The 12,903-nt window shown below is 37.4% G+C and overlaps 1 protein-coding gene across 1 annotated transcript in view; it reads right to left on the bottom strand.

The window, feature by feature from the left end:
• Nucleotides 1-12,903, bottom strand: part of ZDHHC17 (zinc finger, DHHC-type containing 17) — a 96,964-nt gene that overhangs the window by 45,881 nt on the left and 38,180 nt on the right. The window contains exons 2-3 of the mRNA XM_011963754.1: nt 10,715-10,818; nt 3,132-3,254 (exon numbers count right to left, since the gene is read on the bottom strand). Coding sequence (XP_011819144.1) covers nt 3,132-3,254; nt 10,715-10,818 — 227 coding nt within the window. The remainder of the gene's footprint in view (nt 1-3,131; nt 3,255-10,714; nt 10,819-12,903) is intronic.

The raw sequence follows: 12,903 nt of genomic DNA, 5'->3' as shown, positions 1-12,903 counted from the left end.
TTTTAACCTGTGATTATTCATGCTTATTAAACACATTATTCATGTGTTTAATTCAGAAATTTGTGGTTGCAAACAAGTATTTGTTTAATTGGTGCTTTTAAAGCATTATGCAATGAAGGGACCAATTCCACTCTAACATGCAAAATGGTTCAAAGTAACCTAACAAAGTATTTCCAGAATATTAAACTTTAATAACGCAAACATTTAATTATTCCTGAATCCATTTTTAAGGTACTTGGTACATTATATAATGCTGAAAATGTTCTTTGAGAATGGGTAGGCTAGAACCCAAAGAGAAGTAAAGCTCAGCCAAAATAACTACTCTCATAGGAAATGATATTTTATTAAAAATAATAACTGGAATTTTTCTAAAGCAATTTCATCCCCTTCTCTATAGTCAACTGTTCCTGAGATTCATTTTTACTGGTATATGGCAGAATTTAAATCATCACTAGGTCTACGTCAATAAGCAATTTCCAAACTGATTCTAAAGCACAACTGTTTTTTTTGACAAGAAGAGGGAACTTTTCTGCATCCTAAAAAAAGAATAATTTCTATTACTTTTGATTGTAAACTTCTCAGTATTATATTTTTATCACATGTTATTTCTTGTAGCTATAAGACACTAGCTCAACACTACAAACTTCTGAGATTGCGCAACTCTTAATTTTAATCTTGAGCCTCTTTGCTCAATATATTAAGAAGGTTTTATCCAACAATGTTCTGACCGGTACTGATGATCCTAGGTTTTCAGAAGGGACCATCAATGAACAACTGATACCAACAAATATTTGAGAGAGAAAACCCAAATAGCTTAAACCTCGAACATCTCTAGAGGGAACACTGATGAAAAGCAAGCCAGAATATTACAAAACCAGACAGGCAAAAGAATCAGACACAATTGTTACCTCCAAAGAAAGCAGTAACTACCTGGGCTGTAAATAGAAACAACGGTTGAAAGTCAATAAATACGCCACAGAAAAATTGTGTTTTCTAGCATATATTCCCACTGAAAGTCAGCAGTTGCTCAGCATCACAAGTAAGTGTTTTACTGACATGGAAGCAATCACGCAGCTGACAGTGTTCGAACGCTTTCTTTGTACACCTTAATGTTAAATCTTAAGATGCTGCTACTCAAGTTTAGAATTACAGTTAAAATTCAAACTCTTTGAGTCCAGATTCATTCTTGTGTCCCTAAACTTCATTATATGATGGCAATTTCTGACTTCAGTGTCAGTCCCATGTTGATTTTAACATGCAACCATTCTGCGTTTGCCAAGACGTATGTTTAGTGCACCTTTACCATCAAAGTTTGACACTCAGGAAGTAAATTAGAGAACAGCAAGACACTGCACTGAAAATGTAGCAATTCAGGGTGAATTCTTTTACCTGGCATTAATATCCTATTTGTCTCTACACTCTGTGTGTTGCACTTAACTGAACATCTCAAGTAGTTCATTTAGTTCATTTTAGATTTGTGTTATCTGAGCACGGAAGCTCATGCCTGTAATTCCAGCATTTTGGCAGGCCAGGGTAGTTGAACTGCCTGTGCTCAGGAGTTTGAGACCAGCCTGGGCAACATGGCGAAACCCCATCTCTACCAAAAATACAAAAAATTAGGGCCAGGCACAGTGGCTCACGCCTGTAATCCCAGCACTTTGGGAGGCCAAGGCGGGTGGATCACCTGAGGGTGGGAGTTCGAGACCAGCCTGACAAACATGGAGAAACCTTGTCTCTACTAAAAATACAAAAAAAAATTAGCTGGGCGTGGTGGCACATGCCTATATTTATACAGGTGCATGCCTATATTTCATTTTCATTTCAACCCTCTGGTCCTTGAATCACTCTAGAAGTCATTTACTATTGGCACATGCCTATAATCCCAACTACTCGGGAGGCTGAGGCAGGACAATTGCTTGAACCTGGGATGCAGAGGTTGCGGTGAGCCAAGATGGAGCCGTTGCACTCCAGCCTGGGCAGCAAGAACAAAACCCCATCTCAAAAAAAAAAAAAAAAAAAATATGACTTGGACCTGGTGGTATTCACCTGTGGTCCAAGCTACTCGGGAGTATGAAGTGGGAGGATCGCTTGAGCATGGGAGGTGAGGTTGCAGTGTGCCAAGATTGTACCACTACACTCCAACCTGAGTGAGAGAGTAAGCACCCATCTCAACAACAACAACAAAAATTCATGTCTTTCTGTAAATAATTGTGTCCATAGAGTCAAAAGACTACTAAACAAGATTTGCTAAGATTTCCTATCATCTTGACTCTTAGATCTAACTACTTCTTATTAATACTAAACAAACATTAACAGTAATGGATAAAAATCATTTTACACTTGCTATGCAAGTATTCATCAGTTATGCTGGTGTGAACAGTTAAATCAGATTATTATTACCTATTATCATTTCAACTTTCTTTCCTTTTGCTATTTTCTCCACAGAATCCACGTTCGGAATGTGAACACCAAGTTAGGACTGCCTGAGTTCAGGTCCCAACTCCAATCTTTATTAGCTTGGGTCACTGGCTAGTATATTTAAACTGTCTGTGCTTCAGTTTCGCCAGCAGTAGGGCAGTTAACAATTGTTATATTTTATATGGGGTTATATTAAGAATCAGTGGCTCAAGCCTGTAATCCCAGCACTTTGGGAGGCCGAGACGGGTGGATCACGAGGTCAGGAGATCGAGACCATCCTGGCTAACACGATGAAACCCCGTCTCTACTAAAAATACAAAAAACTAGCCGGGCGAGGTGGCGGGCGCCTGTAGTCCCAGCTACTCGGGAGGCTGAGGCAGGAGAATGGCGTCAACCCGGGAGGCGGAGCTTGCAGTGAGCTGAGATCCGGCCACTGCACTCCAGCCCGGGAGACAGAGCAAGACTCCGTCTCAAAAAAAAAAAGAACTAAAGAAAACACATATGGAAAAGTACTCAGTACAGTACTTGGCTAATATAAGCATTCAATATAAGTTAAAAGCAATTTTTCTTTTTCAGAAAAACAAGGTACACAGAATCTATACTCTAAAAGCCATGAATTTTAGAAAGTATTAGTTTTTATAACAATTACTTCCATTAATTTTATAACCATAAAAAGTTAAGTTTTAATAATTAAAAATAGAGAAAATACATACTTGACTAAGTCTATTCTGTTATTGATGGCAGCCCAATGGAGGAGTGTAACATTTTCTTTGTCCGGTTGCCGCACATCATAACCTGCTTCCACCAATTCTCGACAGCGTTCATATATTCCATATCTAGAAAAGAAAGAAAATATGGCATTATTATTTAACAAGAAATGTAAAGCTAAAAATAACATTTTGAGACAAAAATAATTCCTCATTTTGATACTAGGAATTAAAATGTATTTCTCAACATAGAATATTACTTTTAAAATGTCAATATTCCAAAAGCTTTTACTAATCCATTTTACAGTTCTAAAATGTCTCACTTATAAGACTGTAAAATCTCACTATACGGAAGAAAAAAGTACATCAGAAATAAAATTTCAATCGGTAGCTTTTTTTTTTATTTTATTACCATTTATCCCACCAAACTTTTAAGGTAGACTGTAGAAAATACACACAAATTTAAAAATATTAAATATATAAAAATCAGTAACAAGATGCATATAAATGATTCAGAAGAATATCAAGAAGAAAGGATGTTATACAAGCCCCAGTGTGAGAAACACGCGCAACCGTCCATACCCAAAGAATGGACTAAGAGGCACGAAGAATGGCGAAAGTGAGACTTAACAGTAGTCTTACAGTAACAGGTGTCTGGCAGGCAGGCACACCCAGGGCACCTACAGCAGGCAATTTATCTCCTAGCACACAAGTCCCTCCCCTAGTTCCTCACTGGTCGAGTACTATGGCGTTACAATCCTCCCAGATGTTGCTTAAGTTCTATTATCCCCCTTACCCCGTCCTTTTTCATGCTTAAGTTTTGATTTCACAATAATGAAGCTTTCTTCCCTTTTATGGGCTGACCCCTCCTCTACATTCTGTTAACTTATTGTGACCTACTAGGTGCATGAGCCATGTCATTTGTTACATTCGCAGGCTGGCAGTCAGTGCTTAGATTTATCATGCCTTGAAAATGGACCATTTAAAATTCCCTTCTCTTTTCTACTTAATTCTTTTGGTTTAATTTTCATTTGAACCCTTCTGGTCCTTGAATCACTCTAGAAGTCACTTACTATCTTCCTCATAGAAGAGAGAGTCTAATTTGGTTTTTAATAGTAGCAGGTTATTTTGCTGGTAATTTGTTTATTAATAGCTGTTTCAATTAATCTCTATGCTAGTCCCCTCACACAAAGGATAACACAACATCCCACTGCTGTTAAGACTTCTGCCACAATTGAGAGAGATGTAAGGACTGAAGCTACCATGCCTTTCCATTTTCCACACCAACCTTCTAGCCAACCTGTAAATGGGTCATCAATTCCAGCATTCTCTGCCAGCTCGTTGGCTAGAGATGTTAAACCTTGTAAAGCTTTTGTGATGATCCTATCTGGGGCATTATTGTTGGGAATAAAAGTACATTTCCCACCCAGCATCACACATACACCCTTTTTTCTGCTAGTATCATGATTAATGCAAGCTGGTTTTTCCAGGCCATTCGGCTGGTGGTATCTAACTAGCTAGTCACCCCTTTGAGGGCATCCCAAGTATAATTGACAAATCTATTGATTATAATAGATGGAGTTAATGCAATTCACATTCTTACCTATAGTTGACCACCAGAAGAGTGCTGATTCAAACCCAGCAGCTATTTGGTTTCGGGCCTTAAATTCATTATGCAACCCCTAGGGACTCCTATCAAGTCAACATATATATAGTGGGATTAAAAGAATTTGTCAAATCTCTCCGGTTTTGGTGGCCATCTGTATTTTTGGGTATCTTATGGAATGCCAGGGTGAAGGGAATGGCCAATTGGATTAAAGCACAAGTCCCGGTCCAACTGGAAGGTAACAAGTTACAGAGGTTCCTTTTCCCACCATACCACCAGACATCAGCCCAGGCTATATGGAGAGCTGAGTAATTACCATTGCCTCACCAGTGGCGTTTATGATGTGGGTGTAAGTTGAGAATTCTCCCACAGGCTTACTGAACTCTGCCCCTTCCCTAGAGAGGCAAGACGAGTGGTTCATACTCCCTATAAAGAACGAGGGGATAGCTCTGGGATCTGACCTCCACAATGCGGGAAAGGACAATGACACCCTGAACAAAATCATCTAAGACAAAGCCTGTTTTATAATAAATATCTCATGTAATTTTTTTATTGAGACAGGGTCTCACTCTGTCACTGAGGCTGGAGTGCAGTGGCGCAATCATAGCTCCCTGTAATCTCCACCCCCCAGGGCTCAATCCTCCCACTTTAGCCTCCCAAGTAGCTGGGACCACAGGTGTGCACCACCACGCTCGGCTCTTTTTTTGTATTTTTAGTAGAGATGCAGTTTCACTATGTTGCTCAGGCTGGTCTTGAACTCTTGGGCTCAACCGATCTGCCCACCTCAGCCTTCCCAAGAGCTGGGATTACAGGTGTGAGCCACCGTGCCTGGCCTCATGTAATTTATTGAATACCGCACTGAAAGTGGAAAAAAAAAAAAAAAAAGAATGGCTGTATGGGTCATACTTGATGCATGATTTCTACTGAATGTGTACCACTTTTGCACCACTGTATAGCTGAAAAGTCAAATCAATGTAAGCTGGTAGAACCTGTATTCATAAAAAGATAAAATACCTAAAAAGAAACCAGAAAAAATTCTAGAACTAAAATGTACAATAACTGAAGTCATTATATGGATTCAAAGACAGAAGTGTCTTCAGAGACAGAAGAAAGAGTCAGCAAACATGAAGACAGAGCAATAGCAATTACTATCAAGTGTGAGGAGCAGAAAGAAAAAAGACCAAAGGAAAGTGAAGACAGTCTAAGGGACCTGTGGGACACCATCAAGTAGAACAACACACACATTGTGGAAGTTCCAGAGAAAGAGAGAAAGAGACAGAGAGAATACTTGAAAAAAATAATAGCTGAAAATTTCCTAAATTTGAATATAAACATCAATGAAGTCAACGTAAAAGGAACTCCAAGCCACCCACACTGAGACATATTATAATCAAACTTTTGAAAGACAAAGACAAAGAGAGAATCTTGAAAGGAACAAGAGAGAAGCAACTGGTCACATACAAGGATCCTCAATAAGATTATCAGCAGATTTCTCATCAGGAACTTTGGAGGCCAGAAGGTAACAGGCTGACATATCCAAAATGCTAGAAGAAAATCAATGCCCATCAAAAATCCTGTATTCAGCAAAACTGTCCTTCAAAAGTGGGGGAGAAATTAAGACATTCCCAAATAATGACTGAGAGAATCTGTTACCACTGGACCTGCCCTGCAAGAAATGATCAAAGGAGACCTGCCGGGTGAAATTAAGGGACACTAAGACAGTAACTCTAAGTCATACGAAAAAATAAAGATCTCAATAAAGGTCAATACATCGGCAATTATAAAACCTAGCAAGACGTAACAATAATTTGTAACTCTACTTTTTTGTTTTCTACATGATTTAAGAGACTAATACATTAATTTAAAAACTATTAAACACTAGTATTATTGTAATTTTGGTCTGTGTTTCTACATATTGTTTCTATATAATTTTAGAGACCAATGCATTTAAAATAATTATTACTTTATGTCTTTTCGAAATACAACGTATACATATGTAGTTCTGTGACATCAACAACTAAAAAGCATATAGATGAGGCTGTAAAGGAGCACAGTTTATTAGGTTATTGGAATTAATCTGTATAAATTCAATAACATAAATTCAAATGAGTGTTATAACTTTAGGATGTTAAGTGTAATATCCATAGTTATCTGCAAAGAAAAGTAACTACAGGATATACACGAAAGGAATGAGAAAGAAACTTAAACATTTCACTACAAAAATTGAACACAAAACATTCAGTAATGTAGGAAATGAGAAGGAAAAAAAACTATATGGCATATAGAAAACAAATGGAGGCCAGGCGCAGAGGTTCGTGCCTGTAATCCCAGCCCTTTGGGAGGCTGAGGCAGGCGGATCACAAGGTCAGGAGTTTGAGACCAGCCTGACCAACATGGTGAAACCCCGGCTCTACTAAAAATACAAAAATTAGCTGGGCGTGGTGGTGCATGCCTGTAATTCCAGCTACTGAGGAGGCTGAGGCAGGAGAATTGCTTGAACTCGGAAGGTAGAGATTGCAGTGAGCCGAGATTGCGCCACGGCACGCCAGCCTGGGCGACAAAGCAAGACTCTGTCTCAAAAAAAAAAAAAAAAGAAAGAAAACAAATGGCAAAATGACAGATGTCCCTCTTTATTAGTAATTACTTTAAATGTAAATGGATTAAACTCTCCAACCCAAAGACAGTTTGGCAGAATAGACAGGTAAAAAAGACCCAACTACACGCTATCTACAACAGACACACTTTAGATCCAAAGGCAAATGAGTTGGAAATGAAAGTATGAAAAAAGAAATTCCATGCAAATAGTAACCAGAGGAGAGCAAGAGTGGCTACACTAATATCAGAAAATAAACTTTAAATCAAGAATGGTTACAAAAGACAAAGAAAAACATTACATATCAATAAAAGGTTCAATTCAGCAAGAAGATACAATTATAGATTAAAAGCATTGAACATTTAACCTATAACATCATTAAAATATTTGAAGCAAAAATTGACAGAACTGAAGAGAGAAACAGATAGTTCTATAGCAAGAGCTAGAGGCTTTAATACCCCAACTCCCAATAATGGATGCAACAAGCAGATATAAGTAAGGAAACACAGAACTTAAGGAAACCGTGCCCGGCCTGGACTCACATATTTTTAAAAGTGAATTGAACTTATGTATCAAAATGTAGTACTGTGCCTCTTCCTCCCGCTGTAAATAATTAACAATTTCTAAGCAAATATCAAGTAGAAAAGGGAAGACTGCGAACAAAATAAACTACATTCTAAAGACACAAATTTTTGGGTTTTGTCTAGTTTTTGTTGTTGCTTTCTGTGTAGAAAAAACAAGATTACATGTGTCATTCTAATAAAAACCCACAGGTTGGGCATCTCTAATTCAAAAATCCAAAACATGAAATATTCCAAAATCCTTAACTTTTTGAGCACATGATACCACAGATGATCTCATGTGATAGGTACATAAAACATAAAAAACATTCTATAAAAGCACCTTCAGGCTATGTGTATATGCAAAATAAATAAACAAGTTTAGACTTGAGTCCCACCCCAAAAATTTCTCATTGTGTATGTGCAAATATTCCAAAATCCTAAAAAATCCCAAATCCAAAACACTTCTGGGACCAAGCACTTCGAATAAGGGATACTAACCTATATTTAGATAAGATAGTCTATTTAAACCTAAAAACAAACAAACTTACAAAAGAAAACAGAAACACAATCTTTACAGCTGTCATTGGATTTCTCTATGTTGTTGCACTCAAAACCCATGCAAAGGATGAGATCACTTTAGAATCAAATTGTTCAGATCAATCATTTTTAATCTTTTTGGGGATCACAGACCTCTTTAAAAATGTAATGAAAGTCACGGACTCTACCCAGAAACATGCTCCAACACACAAAATTCTGTATATAATTCCAAGGCATTCAGGGAAGTCTGAAGCTCCTCCCGGAGCCCAGGTAAGAATGTTAAGTAATTCACACCTTCTTAGCAAGTTCCAATAAAGGTCACATTATTCTGAGATTTGGTTTGCACTGAGTAGTGTTAAGGTTTCCAGCACTATACAGAATGAATATTAAGAGACCAAAAGCACACCAAGTCTTTATATTAGGAAAGAGTTATTTCATAATTTCACAATATGAATAAAAAATATTGTCTTACTTAGCTGACCTACTGATAGAACAGATCCCATTTTAAGATTTCTTCTTGAAGAAAATATGCAGATGATCAGAAAGACCAAGAAAAATACACACCCTAAGGAAATACGACTAGTAATTCTGTGGGATGCAACGAATTTCAGACAATTCTTTTTTTGCTTGTTTTGTTTTGTTTTGTTTGAGATGGGGGTCTCACTCTTTCGCCCAGGCTGGAGTGTATTGGCATGACCATATTTCACTGCAGCCTCAAACTCTCAGGCACAAGCAGTACTCCCACCTCAGCCTTCTGAGTAGCTGGGACCACAGGAGTATGCCATCACACCTGACATGGTTTGGATCTATGTCCCCACCCAAATCTTATGTTCAATTGTAATCCCCAATGTTGGAGATAGGGCCTGGTGAGAGGTGACTGGATCACAGGGATGGATCCTTCATGGATGGTTTGGCACCATCCCTTTGGTACTGTTCTTGTGAGAGTTCTCATGAGATTTGGCTGTTTGGAAATGTGCAATACCTCCTCCCCACTCTCTTTTCCTCCTGCTCCAGCCATGTAAGATGTACCTGCTTCCCCTTCACCTCCTGCCATGATTGCAAAGTTTCCTGAAGACTCCTCAGAAGCAGAAGCTGCTATGCTTCCTGTACAGCCTGCAGAGCCATGAGCCAATTAAACCTCTTTTCTTCATAAATTATCCAGTCTCAGTATTTCTTTATAGGAGTGAGAGACTCAGTATTTCTTTATAGGAGTGAGAGACTCAGTATTTCTTTATAGGAGTGAGAGAACGGACTAATACAATGCCTTTTTTTTTTTTTTTTTTTTTTTTTGTAGAGACAGGGTCTCATTCTGTTGCCCAAGCTGGTCTCAAACTCCTGATCTCAAGTGATCTTCCCACATTGGCCTCCCAAAGTGTTAGGATTACAGGCATGAACTTCCACATCTGTCCAATTTCAGACAATTCTTAAAGCTCAAGAACCTATGAACTAGTTTCTCCTCTTTGCAGATGAAAATAACTGTTGTTCTTTCAACTTCCATATAATTTGCATTATAAAAAGTCAGATTTATCCTTTTCCTTTCCCTTCCTCAAAGACTGATAATACGGTATTTTGACGATATTTTAGAAAACTCTGTGATATTTCCCTTAGCACGGGTTAAATAAATAAGTAAATATGACATTAACTACGTCTTATTTCTAATCTGTGTACCTGGTTGCGGGGGGCAGAATATTGGGTGCACACTAATGTTTTCCATTTAAAGTGCTTTAATTCTAACAAAATTTTCCAATTCACCATAACTAACCTTAATATTCTTAGGGCCTAATAATATACTTCTGGAAAGATCAGCAAGTACCAAAAGCAAACAGACACATTCAATTAACCAATGGGAAATAAACTAAATTTTCTTTTTTTTTTTTTTTTTGTGAGACAGAGTTTCACTCTTGTTGCCCAGGCTGGAATGCAGTGGCACAATCTCGGCTCACTGCAACCTCCGCCTCCTGGGTTCAAGCGATTCTCCTGCCTCAGCCTCCCAAGTAGCTGGGATTATAGGCATCCGCCACCGTGCCCGGCTAATTTTTATATTTTTAGTAGAGATGGGGTTTCACCATGTTGGTCAGGCTGGTCTCAAACTCCTGACCTCAGGTGATCCACCCTCCTTGTCCTCCTAGAGTGCTGAGATTACAGGTGTGAGCCACCACACCCAGCCCATAAACTAATTTTTTAGTTGAGATATACGGATGTTTTTCCCAAGGTAATATGACTGTTATTCAGATTCATATTTCACTTGAAATACACATGTCAAAGAAAACAACTACAACAAAAACCTTACTGTGTAGCCTTGACTATGTCCCATGTGCTGTAATCATCAATATGAGTTTTCCGTCCAAGAGGTTCACCATATCCATGGTTATAATGGCTTTGGGGTTTGATTTCCTGTTAAAAAGAAAATCACACACAGGCAAGAATTGAAAAAAGAAGTACAGAAAATATTTATATATATTATAGTAGTGCTTTTTGTTGTTTGAGAAATGCTAATTACTGAAATAATTAAGTTTACCTTATCCTAAAGTCTATACTCTCATATTTATTTATTTATTTATTTATTTATTTTATTTTTTGAGATGGAGTCTCACTCTGTCGCCCAGGCTGGAGTGCAGTAATGCAATCTCAGTTCACTATAACCTCCGCCTCCCGGGTTCAAGCGATTCTCCTGCCTCAGCCTCCTGAGTAGCTGAGACTACAGGCATGTGCCACCACACCCGGCTAATTTTTTGTATTTTTAGTTGAGATAGGGTTTCACCATGTTAGCCAGGATGGTGTGGATCTCCTGATCTCGTGATCCGCCCGCCTCAGCCTCCCAAAGTGCTGGGATTACAGGCGTGAGCCACCGTGTGTGTGTGTGGCCAAGTCTACACTCTTTGGGGAAAAAGCTTGTTCAAAGAGATCTACCCATTTTACACATTCTCAAGCTAAAAAAATCTGTAAGATTAGAAACAAGTAACAACTTAGCAACTGAGGTTAATCTTCAGCTCCATAGAACTCTCTCACCTCATCATCAAATCAACTCATTCTCTCTGAACAATTTTTCTATTATTCTAGTATGACCCACAGCTCTTACACTCTACTTTTAAAACCTTCATCACATGCACTACTCTATTCCTCAAATAAACTCTAAGGTCCTAAAGGAAGGAACCTATGGATATTGTTTTTCTATTATTCTCAGATATCACCTTTCCTAAAACTCTTTCATGCTCCCAGCTACCATTAAATGATTAAGGAATGGAGCAGTGCTGATAAAAGGTAAATCTGCTTGAATAGGCCTAAAAATGTCAATATCCTTTTAAAAAGGTTTTATATAAAAATCTATACACATAAGATTTAATTTACATAAAAATTTAAATGACAGTTTCAAAGAATATTACATCCATTCAAAGCTTACATGCTGTAATTTTCTATCAAAAATACAAAATTTGCTATACATAGTCAATTTCACCAATACAACGTAGCACTAAAATACAATTGTTTCTTTTATATAAAAACAGAAAAACTGAGTTTGTTCAGCTCCAATAACATCTGTTGAAACTGCTATGTTTCTGATATTTTTCACAAACATACGTGTAAATATAAATAAAAGGAAAAATCATAAAATATTTGGAAAGAAATCCTTAGAACACTACATGCTCTCTCGCCTCTGATAAACCACCTTCCACTGATACTTAATCATAAAAGAGTATTTTACTAGAGGAAAAAGCTATTTAGCTTACTCTAGCCATTCAAATAGTGTGGGAAGTTCTAAAACTCATTCGTTTGAACCATAAATTTAGAAGACTATCAATCTGAATATTTTCAATGAAAAGGAATTTGAAAGTTTCACACAAACAAATTCTGCTTAGCATATAATCTTTCAACAAGTAAATGCTTAGTTCCTTATGAAAATGCTATAGCCAATGTTAAAATACCTCAGGAATAATAAATAATAATAAAATATCCACATTAGTAGAAGAAAGGAAATATACATCATTCTTAAGCCAAGATTCACAATATACTGCAGACAGTTCACTAAATGATTTTTTAAGAGGTTGTTCTCAAACTCCATTAAAATAGAATAGCTTAAGTAGGCTTAGTATTTTGAGTACATACAATGTTCTGAATAACTAACAAAGCAAGCCAATACATAAGACTTATCCATTCAATTTCTTTAAATCTTTTCTATTTAATTTCTCCACAGAATTCCAGTTTTCAATCTGTCTATGCTCTATATTCAGTGGGGTAAAGAAAAATACTTCTAAGCCAGTAACACTTTCTTATGTCTAAATTTTCTTTTCTGATTCTATTCTCTCCAACCACAGGGAAAATAATTTTTTTAACCTTCAACTTTGACATCTATATGGCTGTAAGATACCTGAAAAAGAATAAAAACTTGATCACAGCTTTCAGGGAGATGGAATAATGTACCCAACAAAACATGTATTGAGAGCCTATTATACATAAAGCTCTCTACAAAGAACACCGGGACCC

Source organism: Colobus angolensis, unplaced genomic scaffold (genome assembly GCF_000951035.1).
Source record: "Colobus angolensis palliatus isolate OR3802 unplaced genomic scaffold, Cang.pa_1.0 Scaffold623, whole genome shotgun sequence".
In the NCBI taxonomy this organism is placed as follows: Eukaryota; Metazoa; Chordata; class Mammalia; order Primates; family Cercopithecidae; genus Colobus; species Colobus angolensis.
This window is presented reverse-complemented; position numbering and strand designations above follow the sequence as displayed.